Source organism: Molossus molossus, unplaced genomic scaffold (genome assembly GCF_014108415.1).
Source record: "Molossus molossus isolate mMolMol1 unplaced genomic scaffold, mMolMol1.p scaffold_m16_p_12, whole genome shotgun sequence".
NCBI lineage: Eukaryota > Metazoa > Chordata > Mammalia > Chiroptera > Molossidae > Molossus > Molossus molossus.
In genome coordinates this window covers 103,777,797-103,795,832 of record NW_023425347.1, presented here as the reverse complement: position 1 = coordinate 103,795,832, position 18,036 = coordinate 103,777,797, and the positions used below count along the sequence as shown (strand labels likewise).

At 61.6% G+C, this 18,036-nt stretch overlaps 1 protein-coding gene across 1 annotated transcript in view; it reads right to left on the bottom strand.

The window, feature by feature from the left end:
- Positions 1-665: 665 nt before the first annotated feature.
- Positions 666-18,036, bottom strand: part of MMEL1 (membrane metalloendopeptidase like 1) — a 29,247-nt gene continuing 11,876 nt past the window's right edge. Inside the window, exons 4-23 of the mRNA XM_036256944.1 lie at positions 17,578-17,739; positions 17,244-17,324; positions 13,965-14,060; positions 13,347-13,465; positions 12,762-12,827; positions 11,514-11,648; positions 11,339-11,428; positions 8,904-9,040; positions 8,459-8,552; positions 5,596-5,724; positions 5,143-5,241; positions 4,567-4,650; positions 4,094-4,197; positions 3,773-3,831; positions 2,989-3,108; positions 2,039-2,172; positions 1,871-1,936; positions 1,365-1,460; positions 848-924; positions 666-765 (exon numbers count right to left, since the gene is read on the bottom strand). Coding sequence (XP_036112837.1) covers positions 666-765; positions 848-924; positions 1,365-1,460; positions 1,871-1,936; positions 2,039-2,172; positions 2,989-3,108; positions 3,773-3,831; positions 4,094-4,197; positions 4,567-4,650; positions 5,143-5,241; positions 5,596-5,724; positions 8,459-8,552; positions 8,904-9,040; positions 11,339-11,428; positions 11,514-11,648; positions 12,762-12,827; positions 13,347-13,465; positions 13,965-14,060; positions 17,244-17,324; positions 17,578-17,739 — 2,048 coding nt within the window. The remainder of the gene's footprint in view (positions 766-847; positions 925-1,364; positions 1,461-1,870; positions 1,937-2,038; positions 2,173-2,988; positions 3,109-3,772; positions 3,832-4,093; positions 4,198-4,566; positions 4,651-5,142; positions 5,242-5,595; positions 5,725-8,458; positions 8,553-8,903; positions 9,041-11,338; positions 11,429-11,513; positions 11,649-12,761; positions 12,828-13,346; positions 13,466-13,964; positions 14,061-17,243; positions 17,325-17,577; positions 17,740-18,036) is intronic.

Genomic DNA, 18,036 nt, shown 5'->3' with positions numbered 1-18,036 from the left:
AGGGCAGGGGACACATGCTTTGTGGGGGAACCTCTCCCCGGGCGTCCAGGTCCACAGACCCCAAATCCAGCTTCCGCGCTGTGGTCCTGGGGTGGCCTCCACCCCACTCGGACCTCAGCTCCCTCCCTTTGGCAGCTCTCCCTCTGATGTGTGGGTGCTCAGGGCCGCAGGCCATCAGTAGGGGCCGCTGGTCAGTGCTGTGGCCCCAGCACGAAGACCCTGGGGGGCTTGTCAGGAGCACCAGCTCCTGCCCAGAGCCCTTCCCTCACTTGGCCAGTTGTCTTGCCCAAGGCCATGCAGTGGGTGGGCAGAGCCAGATGCACCCTCTGGGCACTGCCCCCACACCCTCCTGGCCTACAGACAGGCAGCAGACTTCTCTGAAGCGTTTACTTAGCTCAAGTCCGGAGCTCCAAGCTCCTGCACATTGAGGGTGCGCTTTGGGGTGGGCGGGAGACCTTGAAATGGGTCCATGAGGCTGCGCCAGTGGAGTCGGGCTCTGCGCACCCCGGGTGTCCGGGGCGTGGCGTCGGCTCCAGGTGGGGCACGAGGCCCTCCCTGCTGCGGTTCTGGGGCGCACGCAGGTCCCTGCCGGCTGCAGTGTCGTGTCGGAGCCCCGGGCGCCTGGGCCCCGGGAGGCTGTGCGCCGCTGCGTGGCTCGGCCTTGGCTACCAGACGCGGCATCGCACACGTGGGTGCATGGGGGTGCCCCGGGAGCAGTGGAACGCTTCCGAGAAGGCAGCCAGGTTCTGCAGGGAGCCCAGCACCCTGCAGGCGGAGGGAGGGCCTGAGCAGGCTGCCCGGCAGGGGGCACGGGGCCCAGGGTCGCGGGGCCACGGGGAGCTCTTGCCTGTACTTCAGGGGACTGTGGACGTCGGTCTTGATGGACTGGACGGCGAACTCGGGCCGGTAGGCCCCGCACCACACCTGTTGGCACGCAGGGGCGTGGCTTTTGTAATGGGGGCGGGAGAGAGGCGGGGCGTGGGGACAGGTCTAGGGGTAAGAGGAGACCTGAGCTGATCAAGGACGGGGAGGGTCAGGCCCGAGGGGGGGGGGGACAGGACGGGAAGGGGGGAGTGGTCTTATTTCCCATCAGTCAGGAGGGAGCTCCATCCTCTTAGCCTGCTCCTTCTAGGGTGGGGGAGGGCGGCCAGCAGGCTCCGCCCCTCCCTCCGCGGACCCCCCTGACTGCTCCCCCTCTCCAACCCCGTTATTTTCCTCCTCGAAGCCTTCTAGGCTGGTTAGTTCCGGTTCTGCCTGGCTTGTCTGCTTGGGTTGTCCTTGCAGGCACCCCACAGTTGGGTCCCCAAAGCCGAGGATGGGGAGCCCGTTCTGGGGCGGGTGCAAAGGGGATTCCTAACCCCTACCTGGGCGTAGTTGACGAAGAAGATCTGGTCGAGGGTCAGTTCCAGTCCTGGCAGCTGCTGGTCCTTGCCGCCTTCCGCTACCCACTTCAGGTAAGCCTGCGGGCACCAACCCGTTGCTGGGCCGCCTGCCCGCCCTCCTGGGGAACACAGGGCTGGGCCAGAGCTGAGGTCAGGCTCCAAGGCCTGTGCGGGTGGGGTCCTGCCTCTGCTGGCGGGGCCCTCCAAGCCCGGAGGGAAGGTGCTCAGGGTCACCCAGCTAGCTGGGCACCAAGCAGGCCCCTGCCGCGCAGTGCCTGGGAGATGGACAGGGGCCGCCCACGTGCGGGGGCCTGGGCTGAGGTCAAGGGAAGGTGTGGGCGGAGCAGCCAAGGTGCCCTCCTGCCCTGGGCCAGGCAGGCTCCCCCAGGGCACCGCTGCCCCTCAGCCAAGGGTGCCGGATGCACCTTGGCTTGGGCAGGGGGCAGTTCCGGTCACTCTGAGGGCCCATCCCCGGCCCCTGGACCCACCTTGTATGCCTGCCGGACCCCTCCGTTGTCAGCGATGTTCTCCCCAAGGGTGCTGAAGCCGTTCACCTGCGCACAGGAGACAGGGTGGCGGTGGAGCCCGCTGCCCTTCCCTGGGGGCCAGGCTGAGCCCTGCCCCCCCCCTTGGGCGCAGCTCTGGCGGAGGCTCACGTGCTGCTGCTCCGCCAGGTCCCAGGAGTAGTTCCCGTACTGGGCCACCATGCACTGCGACTGCTTCCTAAAGTGCTTCTCCGAGAAGTTGCTCCACCAGTCCAACATGTTGCCGTTCTTGTCGAAGTTCCGGCCTGGGGGGCAGAGGGGTGTCCCTGCAGGTCCTCCGGGGCCGGAGTCTGAGTTCACGCTTGGGAGTAGAGAGCCCGCCTGAAGGGCACTGGCCTGCTCACAGGGTCAGCACAGTGTCGGGGACAAGGGCCAGGCTCCGGAGAGAGCGCTGCACTGGCCTCCCAAGCCGCCCTCCAGGGCAGGGCCTGGCGTCTCAGGACCCAGGGTCCCAGAGGCCCTGTGGTTCAGTGGCCCTTCCTGAAGCCTAAACTGTCTGAACACTGGGGGAGGTGGGCTGCCCTTGCCAGGTGCCCTGGTCGGGCTCTGTGGGTGGGGCGGCGTCCCTGGTCACAGGCCACCAGGTCCAGGCAGAGTGGTCACCCCCAGGGCAGGGAGGTTGGAATGTGGGGTCGCACAGCCCCGGTGGAGCTGCTGGCTGCCCTGGGGTGACCTGGGCTCGGTGCCAGGTCAGGGCGGAGCTTCCACGTGCTCTGGGCTGTCCTGTTCCCGGGCCCAGGGAGGCGGGGGCCAGATCTTGAGGTGGAGGGATTGTCAGGCCCCGAAGCCTGTGCCCTCGGCTCTGTCCCTCTGCCCGGAGCAGGAGGGCCAGCCGGGGCTAGGCTGCCCATTAGCACCCACTTTGCCACCGTCGCTCCCCTGGGGACCTGGAAGTGCTTCCCATGCCATGGGCCTTGGTGTCCCCACCTAATCAGGCACGGGAGGGGTGGACAGCCCCGGGGCCCCTTCCCACAGCCCGGCTTGCCCCTCAGTGCCCATCTGGGGCTGCTGCCCATGGAGGGGGGCCTCGGAGGCACAGCTCTGGCCCACAGCAGCCCTACCGTTGTCGTCAAAGCCGTGGGTGATCTCGTGCCCGATCACCATCCCGATGCCCCCGAAGTTCAAGGCCTGCGGCTGGTCCTTGCTGAAGAAGGGGGGCTGCAGGATCCCGGCAGGGAACACTGCCCGGGGCGGGCGTGGCAGGGACAAAGAGTAGCTGTGAGTGAGCACACCTGTGTGCCCCACCTCTAGGGGTCCTGCCTTTCACTCCCATGCACCCCACGAGGGAGAGGTCGTGACCCGCCCCTCAGCCCCCATTTTACAGATGAGAGAGCTGAGGCTCCGAGCCCCGGAGCAGGGAAGGGTTTGTGGCAGGCCCAGGACCCATGTCCAGATTCTCTTCACCTTTTTTTTAAAAATAGGTTTGTATTGATTTTTTTTAGAGAGAGAGAGAAAGAAACATGGATGTGACAGAGAAACATCAATGTGACAGAGAAACACAGATCGGCTGCCTCCTGCACACCCCCTCCTGGGGATGGAGCCCTCTACCCGGGTCTGTGCCCTGGCCGGGAACGGAACCGGGACCTCTCCGTCCTGGGCCGATGATCAGCCCACTGAGCCCCGCCGCTCTGCCCCGTGTTATGCTGCCTGAAAAGGGCCTGCTGCCCCGCCCTCTGAAAGCCCCTGAGGTCTGAACACAGACCCAGGAGACGACCCCTTGAGATGGGTGACAGGTGAAGTCCTGCAGGTGGACAGAGGACGGGTGGGGGTGCCCGAGGAGGAGGGGGCCACTGCGGCTCCCCGCTGGCATTAGAGGGACGAGGGCGGGCGGTGGCGGGAGCGTACCGATCTGGTTCCGGTTGGGAGAGTAGAAGGCATTGACCACGGCGGCCCCGATGATCCAGCTGGGGTAAGGGAGCTGGTCACGTGCAGTCCTGGTCTGCAGGAAACCTCCCTCTGGGCCACCTACTGGGCTGCCCCCCAGGGTCCATGCCACAGCGGAATGCCATGGGACCGTCATACCAGCATGCCACAGGGGCTGCTGAGGCCCCCAAAGTGCCAAAAGCGAGCGCAGGGCCCCGGCCAGTCCAGGCATCTGGCTCCTCCTGGGGCCTCCTCCCTGAAACCAGGGCCCGAGCCCCGCCCTGCCCCCGTGCCCCCACTCACAGGTTCTTGTCCACCTTCTTCCGCAGCTTCTTCAGGCTCCGCTGGGCGCCTGACCTGAGGTTCTGCAGGCCGTTCTCAAAGTACAGGTGCTCCGAGAAGTTCAGCTGCAGGAGAGACATGGGGAGAGCAGAGGTCAAGGGCCCTGGGGCCTGGCATGGGGCCCCCGGGACCCGTCTGGCTAGCAGGCTCGGTGCAGAGGGATCACGGCGCAGGTGGGGAGGCAACCCTGCCTCTGCTCCACTGCGTGTCTCCGCAAGCTCCTTTGTCCCCCTGGGGCCTCAGTGTCCCCCTTGGTACCAAGGTGATACTAGAGCTGCCCGAGCACATGGTCAGGTGGGTGAGTTATTGACGGAGCCCGGCCTTCCCACCCCAGTAACCAGGGGCCTGTGGTCCACAGGGGCCAGTTCAGGGGCCGATGGGGTTGGGTAAAGAGACAGGTGGGGCTCTGGGGCCCGGGCCGGGGAGGGGCTCACGTTGGAATACTCCTTGTCCAGGTGTTTGTTCCTCTGCTCCAGAATGTAGTCGGGGTACCCAATCTGCACCTTGATGTTCATTGCCTGGGGAGGAGAGGGTGTGGTCCATGCCCACCCACCACAGGCATCCTGGCCCCGCCCCCACCGAGCAGGTCACGGGCTGAGGGACGCGCCCTGCTGGCAGGCTGTGGAGGAGGGTAATGGAGGCTGTGGAGGGGCTGGGCCCAGGCCTAACTTTGCATCTGACCTCAGCCCAGGATCTGGGGGGTGGCTGGGGCCCTGAGCGGCTCCTGGTGGATACTGGCGTTACTTTTGGGCACCCTGCTTCCTGAGGCCTTGGACTCCCCACCCATTCCCGGGGTGCTGGTGGGTCTCCTGGGCTTGGCTTCCAGTCCTGTGTGGGCCCACATTCCCCTCCTGAGCCAGCCACCCCCAGCCTGGCTGTCTTCCCTGGCTGAGAGTGTGAAGGTGATTGTCGCGAGCCCCACCCTGGGGGTGCCCCTCCTCTGCCCAGAGCCCTGGGGGTGCCCTCCTCTGCCCGGAGCCCTGCCCCGGGCACTCCAGCCGCCTGCCCACCTTCTCCTGGGCCTTCTTCTTGGACGAGTCGTCCATCCAGCTCAGCTCGTCCAGCGTCTCCACAAACACGGAGCGCACCTTGTCGATGAGCTCTCTGACCTGGGGCAGCAGCGGGGTCTCTGCAGGTTCTGGCCAAGCCCCTGGGTGCAGGCTGCCCCGACGGGTGTGGGTTGGTGCGGGGATGGCCCTCCTGGGACAGGGTCCCTACTGCCGTACATGGCCGTAGGGGGCGGTAGGGCCTCCCAGCCCTGGACACACACTCAAACCCGGATCCCCCTGGCCTCGCCTTGTTGGGCGCCAGGGCTCCCCACACACCCACCACCACTGAAAACACCACCTGCTCTCCGGGAGCTGAGTCCCAGTGCCTGGCGGGAGCTGGGGACCTGCCCCCACCCAAGTGGGCCTGCCCCCCGGGAGCGGCAGTGCCCGGCGCAGCGGAGTGCCCGCACCCACCACTTCCTTGCTGTCCTTGGAGAAGGCCTTCCTGACGTAGAGCGAGCCCACGGCGCTCTCCATGTTGCTGTTGACGTAGCTGACGCACTCCCGCCAGCGCACCTCCTCCTCCGTCTTGCCGTACAGCACCTGGGCCACGGTCCTTCGCTGACCCCTGCGCTCCTGGGCCTCGTCCATCCATGCCTCCTCCATGCCTCGTCCATCCATGCCTCCTCCATGCCTCGTCCATGCCTCATCCGTGCCTCGTCCATGCCTCGTCCGTGCCTCGTCCATCCATGCCTCGTCCATGCCTCGTCCATCCATGTCTCGTCCATGCCTCCTCCATGCCTCGTCCATGCCTCGTCCGTGCCTCGTCCATGCCTCGTCCATCCATGCCTCGTCCGTGCCTCGTCCATCCATGCCTCCTCCATGCCTCCTCCATGCCTCGTCCATGCCTCCTCCATGCCTCGTCCATGCCTCGTCCGTGCCTCGTCCATGCCTCGTCCATCCATGCCTCGTCCGTGCCTCGTCCATCCATGCCTCGTCCGTGCCTCGTCCATCCATGCCTCCTCCGTGCCTCCTCCACGCCTCGTCCATGCCTCCTCCATGCCTCGTCCATCCATGCCTCATCCGTGCCTCGTCCATCCATGCCTCATCCGTGCCTCGTCCATCCATGCCTCCTCCATGCCTCGTCCATGCCTCATCCGTGCCTCGTCCATCCATGCCTCCTCCATGCCTCGTCCATCCATGCCTCGTCCGTGCCTCGTCCATCCATGCCTCCTCCATGCCTCCTCCACGCCTCGTCCATGCCTCCTCCATGCCTCGTCCATCCATGCCTCATCCGTGCCTCGTCCATCCATGCCTCCTCCATGCCTCGTCCATGCCTCATCCGTGCCTCGTCCATCCATGCCTCCTCCGTGCCTCGTCCATCCATGCCTCCTCCGTGCCTCGTCCATGCCTCATCCGTGCCTCGTCCATCCATGCCTCCTCCATGCCTCGTCCATGCCTCCTCCGTGCCTCGTCCATCCATGCCTCCTCCGTGCCTCGTCCATCCATGCCTCCTCCGTGCCTCGTCCATCCATGCCTCCTCCGTGCCTCGTCCATCCATGCCTCCTCCGTGCCTCGTCCATCCATGCCTCCTCCGTGCCTCGTCCATCCATGCCTCCTCCGTGCCTCGTCCATCCATGCCTCCTCCGTGCCTCGTCCATCCATGCCTCCTCCGTGCCTCGTCCATCCATGCCTCGTCCATCCATGCCTCGTCCATGCCTCCTCCATGCCTCCTCCATGCATGCCTCATTCGTTCCTCATTCATTCACTATTCAGTCCTCATGCCTCGTCCATTCATTCCTCGTTCATTCATTTTTCATTCATTCATTCTCATTCAGTCCTCATTCATTCATGCCCTCGTCCATTCATTCCTCATGCCTCATCTATTCATTCATAATTCACTCACTCATTCATTCCTCATTCATTTCCTTTTTCATTCCTTAGTCCTCGTCCATTCATTACTCGTTCATTCATTATTTATTCCTCATTCATTCATTCTGCTGCATTCACCAACACCTACTTCTCACCCTCTACTTCAGGGTGCCCAGGTGTCAGTGGGGGACAAGGGGTAAACTCAGAGACTCCCATTTGAATGCTGGGCACAGGTGTGGGATGGAGTGTGCAGACTGGAGGAGGCTCCAACCCAGGCAGGGAGGTGGGGGGTGGGGCCCTGCCCAGCTCCCAGCTCCTCATTCCCTGTGCGGGGCACCCTGGCCAGACTCTGCCCTCCAGGACTCCCGCCCCATCCCCAGACTGACAGTGACCCCAGAGTGGCCCTGCAGCTATGTCCAGCTCAGCCACCAGCTCTCTGTGCCATGTTTTCTCATCACCGAGTGGCACTGAGAAAGTCCGCCCATCTGTCCCCAGGGGCATAAGATGGAAACAGGTCTCCATCAGATTCCTGGCCCCAGCCTCAGCCCAGAGCTCCGCCCACCATGCCCCCACCATCCTGGACAATGGGGTGTCCTGCCCCTCGGGTGTCAGTGTAGCCCTCTCTCCTCAGAGCTCTGGGACTGGGCTCACTCCCTGACGCTTGTCTGGTCTCCAACCCAGTGTGCAAAGCAGGAGTCGGACTTGCCCCTTTCTGCTCTGCCCTGTCCCCGTCCCCGTCCCTGTCGCAGTGGTGGGCTTCCACCCAGCCCATGGCTCTGCAGAGAATCCTGGAGCCCCGACTCCTGGGCCCTCATCCCACATCGGTGCAGCTGCCTCTCCCGTCCGTCATCCACACCTCTCCTGGAGCTACACACTGCCCACACCCTGGTCCGGGCCCTGGTACCCACCGGACACCATGCCCGCCTCCACTGGGCCTCCACTCTGGCCCCACAGCCCCGCAGGCATTGCCCCAGAACAGCCACCAAGACCACAGGGTCTCCGGTGGGTGCCCTGCCTCCACCCCTCCCCCGGCAGCCAGAGTGACCTTGAAGGCAGGACTGTGCTTCCACTCCAGCACCTGGGCTCTCCGGGTGCGGAGTCTGTGTTCAGCCCGGACCCTAGGTCACAGCCCTGCCTCCCTCCCTGACCTCCTCTCCTGCCCCGCATGGCCCGGGCCCTGGGAGAGGCCCCGGGAGACCGCTCTGCCTCTTCATGCCCCATCACCCTCGCTCAAGGTCGAAGGTATCACCTCCAAGGAGAGGCTGGCCCTGCTCTGGGTCATTCTCTTTGTTCTGAAACAGCACATCCCCAGTTTGTCGACAGCCTATTGTCCGACTGCCCAAGAGGGCCACTGCCTCCCTCAGCTCCTCTGTGGCTCTGGCCCCGGGACCCAGGTGGCCGGCCCCCAGCAGGGGCCCGGAATCACAACCGGACTGAAGGAGCCGCCTTGGTGGGTCTCACGCACCTTGCGGTAGTGTGCGCGGGCGTCCTTGAACCTCCGGCTCAGGCTGCTGATGCGATCCTGCACCAGGCGCCAGACCAAGTAGTTCTGCATGGTCCTGCGGGCGGGGGCAGAGGGCCGACGGGACAGGGCAGTGGTGTTTGCTCAGGGGCGGACATTGGTTATGGGTCCTTGGCCAGCAGGTTCTACCCCAAACAGGGAGGACAGGATCATAGAGAAAACCCCCAGATACAGCCTGTCTGTCCTGGAGGCTTGAGATGCCTCAAGGAGGGAGGGGTTCACATCTCTAATGTGAGGCTCCATTGGCCATTCACATTTACCCCCCATTGTCCCCATGTCTCAGAGTCAATGCTCAGGGGGCTTTCTCCTGAGAGGAGGGCCTGTTGGGGAGGGCACTGAGCAGGGACAAAGGTGCAGAGGCCTCCTTGGGACCTCCCCTGGGCTTCACCTGGCTGAGAAGACATCGATGATGTCTTCAAGCTTCTGGAGGTAGGGGATGCCATAGACCACCACCTCTTCGTTTGGGAGCAGCTTGATTTTGACAGAAGAAAGCACAGATTGTATGAAGAGGGTCCAGTTAAATCCCTGGGGAGGTGGGAGGGAGAGGGAGAGGGAGGTGGGCACAGAGCCTGGGCATCCCGGACGCCCAGCCCCCGCCAGGAGATCAGCCAGAAGGTGCAGGTGACCGGACGGACGACGAAGGTGGCTGCCCCGACGCCAGAACCTAGGGACTGTGAAGAGGTGTAAGAGGTTAAGCCAAAATATTTGAAAACTGAATTGCGATGGAAAGACTCCCGGAAAGCACACTACCGAGAAAAAATGACGAAAGAAGGGATAGAAAATAGGAATAGTGTATTCCATAATAAACCGTGTACTGTGACTTTGGCACGAGGCTGGATGTCCCAGCCAGTTCACTAAGACAGAGAAGTGCAATAAAGTCGGTAGAGCTTGACAGGGAAGACATAAAACTTACCTTTCACCGAGGCTGTGCTTTCGTGTGCATGAAAAAATGAAGACGGATCTACAAGGTGTTATAACCAGCAGGTGCTTTGAGCACCACGGCCGTGTACAACGTCAGTCTGCGTGTATCCGGCCACAAAGGAGGCACCTTACAAATGGTGCCATTTACAATCATATAGAAAACAAACCAGGAACACATCTCGAGAAAGATGTGGACGGTCTTGACATAGAAAACTGGCAAGCCCACCGCGAGAAACCAGAGACGGAAACATCATTGGGTTGGGGGGCTGCAAGACTCACAAGCAAGGTGTCCGTGTCCCCGAAACGAACAGGGAGGTGGACTGCAGCAATCCCTATACAACCTCGCAAGCTGGTGGGTGCAATGAGCAAGCTGAGTTTTGTAAGAAAATGCAAAAGACGGAGAAAACTCAAGATGACCCTGAAGAGCAGGTTGCTTCTCACTCTGTGGAATACTGAGAATATCCTAAAGCTGTAGCAGTGGGGTCTTGGGAGTCAGCGGCTGGTTGGCATGGGGCACACAGAACAGTAGGGCAGGGAGCGCTCAGACACACACAGGTGCACACACACAGGCACACACACAGGTGTAGGCTCACAGGTGCACACACACAGGTATAGGCTCACAGTTGCACACACACAGGCACACACAGGTGTAGGCTCACAGGTGCATGCACACAGGCACACACAGGTGTATGTACACAGGCACACACTCACAGGTGCACACACTCACAGGTGCACACACACACAGGTGCACTCTCACAGGCACAGGCACATGCTCACAGGTGCACACACAGGCACACACACAGGTATAGGCTCACAGGTGCACACACAGGCACACACAGGTGTAGGCTCACAGGTGCATGCACACAGGCACACACAGGTGTATGTACACAGGCACACACTCACAGGTGCACACACACACAGGTGCACTCTCACAGGCACAGGCACATGCTCACAGGTGCACACACACAGGCACACCCACACAGGTGCACGCTCACAGGTGCACACACACCACGCGATTCACAAACATGATTTTCAGTGAAGGTCCCGTGCAGAGTGTCAAGGGAGAGGTTCTCTTTAATAAAAGGAGCCGAGTCACCAGACAGGGGGACGGAAGGAAATGACTTCTACGTCGCTCTCTGAAAGAATAAGCTCAAGGCTGACTGTAGACCTCAGCCACCTTGGGTGGGCGCGAGATTTCTCACGGAGAACACACAGACACCAGCCATGAAGAAAAGGCGCTCCGTCTTTGATACGTTGATTAATTGAGCTGGTTTGAACCTCTGACCTTGAGTCTGTCCTAACTTCATCCCTCTGACTTCGGCCCCATCAACACCCATGCCCTCCACCCTCAGACTGGGTTGTGTCCCTGCCACGCCCTCCGCCCTCTGACTTGGCAGGGGTACAAGGACATTCCCCCCCTCCTTCTGCGGGAGGAGGCCCCTCCAGGGCTCAGCCCCAACGTAAGGTGTGGCCAGTGGGGAGGGTCAGGTTGGACAGATGCGTGGGGACAGCTCTCAGTCAGGGGCAGGCAGATCTGGGGGGAGTCGTGTTGGGGTTTAGAGCAGGACTTGGGTGAGGGTCTTTCCAACTCAGTTGAGTCAGCCACTGCTCCCAGCCTCTTTCCTGCTCAGAAAACTGGAGCCCACCTCACAGACAGAGTGGCCCCCTGACTGAGATGGTCTGTTGACACCTGCTGTCCCAGCGGGAAAACGTCCCTATTTGGGTGACCATTACAGGGCCCCTGCTCAGGGCTGTAAGGATCTCTGAGTTTAAATGAGAGAGGCCAGGAATAGGGAGAGTCGGGGCTGGGGCTGGGGCCGGGGCCAGGGCCGGGCCGGAGCGGCCGGCTCCTGGGTGTCCGGCGCCCACCAGGCACCACATGCCCCTCCCCCATCGCCTCACCTTCAGGCCGAACTTGTTCTGCAGCTCCTTCACCCTCATCCTGTGGTACAGGGCCGTGACGTCGTGTCGCTCCTCCTGGGGGACTGTGGCCTGTGGGGGGCTGGGCATTGGCCAGGGGAGGTGGCTGGGGGCCAGGTGTGTCCCTCCCCGCCCTCCACCTGTGGGCCAGCCTCACATTTGCTATCTGTGTCTCCAGCTTCAGCACCTGGGCCATGTCCTTCTGCACCAGGAGGCTGTTCTCAGGGAGGTGCATGTCTGCCCGCAGCATCGTGACCAATGACACCATGAACCTCAGGTAGGCGTCACGCACCTGGACCAAAGGATGCAGGATGGAGTCAGGCAGCCTGGCCACCTTAGGCCCCAAGGAGCTCTGTGTGGGGGTGGGGTGGGCATGTGACATGGAGCAGGCCCCCAGGGTGCTTGTTGGCCAACCTTGGCCAGCAGGTCACAGCGGGCCCTTGGGAAACTGCAGACTGTCACGCCCCCACCCCCCCACCCCCTGCCAGGTCCTCAGCTGTCACTCACACTCCCTGTCAGGCATCCCCATGGGTGGACATGCCCACTTCCCAGACCGATCCCGGGCCTAGGCCCTGAAGACCCCAGACAGCCCAGGGCTGGGCTCCCCACTCCTCGAGCCAGTGACACCTGGTCCCGAGCTCCCAGGGCACCGAGTCCTGCTCTGCTGGCTGCCACGCAGCAGTGCTTGGTGAAGCCCAGGCCACGCCGGGCTGTCGGGTGCCAGGCTGCCTGAGCCGGGTGTCGGGAACTGTGCCTCCAGGACATGCCCTGCCTACACGCGCTGCTTTTGTGCCCCATCCTGGAGGGTCCTCTCCACTGGGGCTGGTCCGGGGCTGCGGGGAGCCCTTCCTGACGGCCCAGCCCCGCTGCTCTGCGCGGCCCCGTGCGGGCTCCAGCCTCACGGCCTCACTCCACAGCTGCTCCTTCCGGTCACGCCGTCTTTTCTCCGGCTCTTTCCTTCCCCCACTGCCGAGCTGGGGCCCCTCTGCCGCGGGGGGTCATTCCACACCCGGCCTTCCAGCGATCTGCTCCCTGCCCCCGCGGGCCCGGGTCCTGCCACTAGCCAGTGTTTGGTTCCTCGGTTTCTCGGTGCAGGGGCGAGTGGCCGCGGGAGCAGCCTGGGCCTGTGCCCCGAGCAGGACACCAGTGCTGTGTGGGGCCTGGCAGGTGTCCCCGGGGCCGCTGGTTGAGCTGAGCTTCTCCCGAAGGTCTGGGGACACTCTACCGGGTGACAGAGCTTGTGCCCACAGCTCTAGGCTGCACCACTCAGGTACTCACAAAGGCTGGCTGTGGGGCCGGGGGGGACACGCGGGAAGCTGGCTCCAGGTGGGCCTGGAGTGAGGGAGGAGGGCCGGACGGGGGGGCGCAGAAAAGGGCCTGGACACAAGGTCTCGCGGGGACTCACCTTCTTGTTGCTGCCATCCTGAAAATAGTACTCTCGGGACGGCATGCCCAGGGTGGGCTGGTCTACCTGCAGACAGAGGGCGTGAGCCTGGGCCGGCGCCGGCCCCTCTCCCCTCCTCAGCCCGAATGCGCCCTGGTGCGGGAGCCTGCTCACTGTGTGCGGGCACAGGACCCCCGGGGAGGGACTGCGGGTGGGCGGAGGGGCGCCAGCCCCCTTCCTCCCAGACTGGGTCACATTTGCCACAGGGGGGCTCTTTGGCTTTCTGAGGTCAGGTTTCCTGCCCAGGTGCCCAAGGGCTGGGCAGCTGGTCCGAGAACCAGCTCAGCACGTGGGCCACGGGTCAGGACACAGGGTCATCGGCAGCCGGCCCCCCACACCATGGACTTGGACCCCAGAGCAGGGCCCTGGGAAAACCCCCGGAGCTCATCTGCCGATCTGGCCATGGCCCTGGATTCTCCCTGCTGTGCTGGAGTCCTAGCCAGGAATGGGGTCCCGCCTAGGCCCCCAGCCCCCCGGGCCCAGCCCAGCCTCCCCCCGCCCCGCCCACCCCGGCTCCCGGCCCCGCCCACCCCCTGGGGCTCCTACGTAGATGATGTGCCGGCTGGAGTTCTGGTCATCATTCCAGATGAAGAGGTCGATGAGGACACGCCTGTTGAACTGCGAGTTCATCACGGCCAGCTGCTGCTCCAGCTCCCAGTTCTGGCCTGGGGAGTCAGTGCCTGTGCTGGTGACCAGTCAGGTCCCTGGGCTCCCAGGCAGCTCCCCGTCGCTCAGTGGACCCCTGGCCTCCTAAGCCCAGACCTCAGGGGGCAAAGGAACCCCTGCATGGCTCACCTGTGGGCCTTGGGGGCTGGGGGACCTGGGGACGCCACTTCCCCACAGTCCACAGGGTACAGCAGGGCCCTGGGGGCAGCAGTGTGTGCAGGGGCTGCCAGGCCTGGGTGCACCCTGTGCCCACCCCCGACCTGAGGTTGAACCAGCCTGCAGAGAGCTGAGCTCGTGCTCAGAACTGGGAGCCCTGGGTCCCCAGCCTGGGTCTGGAACACACGTCTTTCCTCGGGGCCAGAGCAGAGGGGTCCAGCCCCAGGGAGCCCGCCTGCTGGCTTCTGATGCAAGTCCCCAGCCCGGGTCCGAAGCCTGGGTTCCCAGGAGCCCCAGGCCCAGGGCCCCGTCTGTACAAGCTGCCCCAGGCCCTGGCCTCACCTACGGTGTCTGTCCACTTCTCCGTGGCCACTGGCCAGCCTCCCAACACCTCTAAGACGTCCAGCAGGGGCTGAGAGTCTCGTTTCTCTATGATGCCTGGGAGGGGAGGAGTGGGTGGTCACTCGCCAGACACTGGTGGGTGGGACACTGCTGTCCCACAGGCCCGCTCGGCCCTTGGATTCTGCAGCACAGGGCACAGAAGGGCCTGGGACTAGCGGAGATGGGGTGCAGATATGAAAGGGGGTTGGGGGTTCCTAAACATGCAGGTGCCACCAGACGAAGTGACCAGGAGGGGAAGACAGGCCAGCGACTGTGGGTGAGCCCGTCTGAGGGGGGCTGTGGCCAGGAGCAGGCAGGGCTCCCCCGGGGGTACGCTGGGATCCCCCGACAGGGATGTGGGACAAGCCTGGGGCAGACCAACATGCTGGACAGAGTGAAGCACTTCTCCAGGGCAGCCATGGTCTGGCAGGAAGCTTGGGAGAACTTGACTCAGAGACGCGGTGAAGTGTGGAGATAAAGGGAGACCTGGGGGGGGGGGGGCAGGGGAGGGGCAGAGGAGACCCCAGGGGGAGAAGGGGCCTGGGAGCTGGGAGGCAGGGACACGGGGCAGCTGGGTATCTGCAGGATGGGTTGGGGCACCCCCGCTCCTCTGGCTGATTCTGGTTTGGAAGTGGGGACAGAATCGAGGAGCTGCAGTGATGGATGGAGCCCCTGGAGCTGTTACGGGGCAACGTGTAGCTGCCGGGCTGGGTCCCCCGGAGGGTGGACTGGCTTCCAGGAGGAGCTGTGGGTCTAGGTTGGATCTTCATGTCTGGTTTGGCCATTGTCCTGTTCTAAGTTCAGTCTTGGGCCAGAAAGTTCACACAGGTGGGGACACAGGAAGCCCCCTTCACCTGGCGGGGCTGGCCAGACTGGACTAATGACCTTCAGTTCCCATGGGGAGAAGAGGAGATGAGCCTAGGCCCGCACAAATGGGGCTTGAGAAAGCACCCCCATACAGCTGGGGTCCCAACGAGCCTTGCTGTCAGGTATGTGAAGAACAATGCCACCCTCCAGAAGACCCCAGAAAGACCCCAGCTCTGAGCCTCTGACCCCCAGGCTGGGGTTGCAAGCCCCTGAACAGGGACTTAGGGGAAGACAAGCCAAAGGTGTCCCAGATGTGTAAGTCCTCTTAATAGAAACCAGAGCACTGAGAAATCCCACAGCATGCACACACATAGACATGTACAGACATGTATACACACATACCCATGTACATATACACACACATATACACACAGACATGTGTACATACACACACACACATATACACACAGGCATATATGCATACAGAGACATATATATGCATGCACATATACCTACCTACATGCATATACACACATAAACATGCATATATGCACATACCTACACACATAGACATGCATACACATATACACGCACACATATACCTATGCACAGACACGCGTAGAAATGCATATACATATACACATAGAGATATGTGTATATGTACACTGGCACATATACCTACACACGTGTGTGTGCACATACACATAACATGCACATACATATACTACACACATAGACATGTGTATACATACACACTGACACATACGCATAAACTCACGCATATACACACATAGACATGCATATACATATACACTAGCACCTGTACTTACACACGTACATACACACACACACACACAGACATGCATATACATATACACTAGCACCTGTACTTACACACGTACATACACACACACACACACAGACATGCATATACATATACACATAGACACATATACCTATACACAGATATAGTCATACACACACACCCAGTAACACACACATTCTTTCTTGACCAGACTTTAATCTGGCTCAGGGGCCATATCCGAGGCCCATTTCTAGACTCCTTTTAAAACCTAATTTCAGCCAGAACCCTGCTGAACTCCCACCCTCCACACCTGGTCAGGGTCCTCATCCCCCACTGCTCCTGGGTGATGTCTGACCACCAGCCTGCCTTCTGCAAGAATCCTAATAGGTGGGTTTAGCCAGAAGGTCCCTACCCATGATGTCTTCTCTTGATAATTTTCCATCCACTCACCCAGCTGCTCCTTGGCTGCAAAGTCCCCACTGGCCTGCTGGGGACTCGGAGTTGAGCCTGTCTCCCTCCCCCTCTGCAGAACCCCATCACGGTGGTCCCCACACCTGTCCAGATGGCCCTGAATAAAGTCTGCTTCACGAACTTCAACAAGTGCCAGGAGTAAATTTTTCTTTAACAAACACACCCACACATACACACATATACAACACAGACACATATTCCTATACATATACAGGCATATGTATATACATATACACACACACACATACTTATATAGATAAACACACACATATACACATACACACATCCTCACATACATATATATACACACATACACACACATACATATACAACACAGACACATATACCTATACATATACAGGCATATGTATATACATATACACACACACATACTTATATAGATAAACACACACATATACACATACACACATCCTCACATACATATATATACACACACATACATATACTACACACATAGACACACACAGACACACATACCTACACACATATACTATACAGATAAACATGCATATACACACATGCACACAGTCATGCACACATCCTCACACACGCACACGCAGTACACGCATGGGCACACAGGCTTTTCCCGGGGCTTTCAGCCAGGCCTCTCACTGAGGTCCTCCTGCCTGTGGCCCGCGCTGGGGTCAGGGTGTGAGGGCATCATGGGCAGCTGGCAGTAAGTCTGTGCCCCATGGAGAGTCCGGACATAGTTGGCAGGTGGGGGGCACAGCACACAGCCCTTCTGGCCTGAGTCCTGAGTGAGTGGCACCCACTTCACCATGCTGTGCTGCAGCTGGGGGTCCAGAGTGAAATGGGTTCTGGCAGGGGCAGTGTCTCCCACTTGGCCCCATTCCTGCAGGACCAGCCCCCTCCCCCCACTCACTCATTCATCCAGGACCAGCCCCCTCCCCCCACTCACTCTCATTCATGCAGGACCAGCCCCCTCCCCCCACTCATTCATTCATGCAGGACCAGCCCCCTCCCCCCACTCATTCATTCCTGCAGGACCAGCCCCCCCACTCACTCTCATTCCTGCAGGACCAGCCCCCTCCCCCCACTCATTCATTCCTGCAGGACCAGCCCCCTCCCCCCACTCACTCTCATTCATGCAGGACCAGCCCCCTCCCCCCACTCACTCTCATTCATGCAGGACCGGTACAGTGTCTTCGCCTTCTGCACAGCCGGCCGGTCGTTGGTGGTGGGTTTCTCCAGCAGCCCTGTGGGCCCAGGAGAAAGCTGGACAGAGGCCTGAGGCAGCTGCTGGGGGCCAGGTCAAAGGTTCCCATGCTCCCACCACACTCAGGGACTTGTGGTCCATCTGCCCCTGCGGGGCCTTTATCCCAGGGGATCCCCTCTCCCCTGTGCCCACTGGACAGAGGGCTCCGTGGGCTGTCCCCATGGCCCCACCGCCAACCTCGAGTGGACAGGCACCGGCCTCACCAGGTCCGCCCCAGGTCCTGGCCAGCTCACCCTTGAGGACGACCTCCAGCTCATCCCGCAGGATGTCAAAGACACTGTAGCGGGAGCTGGTCTCGGGGATGACGTGGCGCCGTATCCAGCCCCCGCACGCGTACTGGTAGAAGTCGTCACATGGCTCCTTGGACGAGTCCATGTTCTGGAGGATCCTGGCAGCTGCTCACCCCCGGGGGTGGAAGGAAGAGGGGGCGCAGCTGTGGATGCCGGGGGGCCATCGCATTCACCGGCAGCTGCGTGCCCTCGGGAGGTTCAGTCGCCCTCTGAGCCCCAGTGAAGTTGGGAGCAGGGACTCAACTTCTAGGGCCACCCCATGTCAGCCACATGACCTTGGATCCCCGTGACCTCTCTGAACCCTCTATTCCCTTCTCTTGAATTTCGTGATGCCAGCAGTCCGACAAAGGGGCTCTGCTCTGTCCCTGGAGTCCGTGCGTCCAAGTGGCTCTTCCTCGCCAC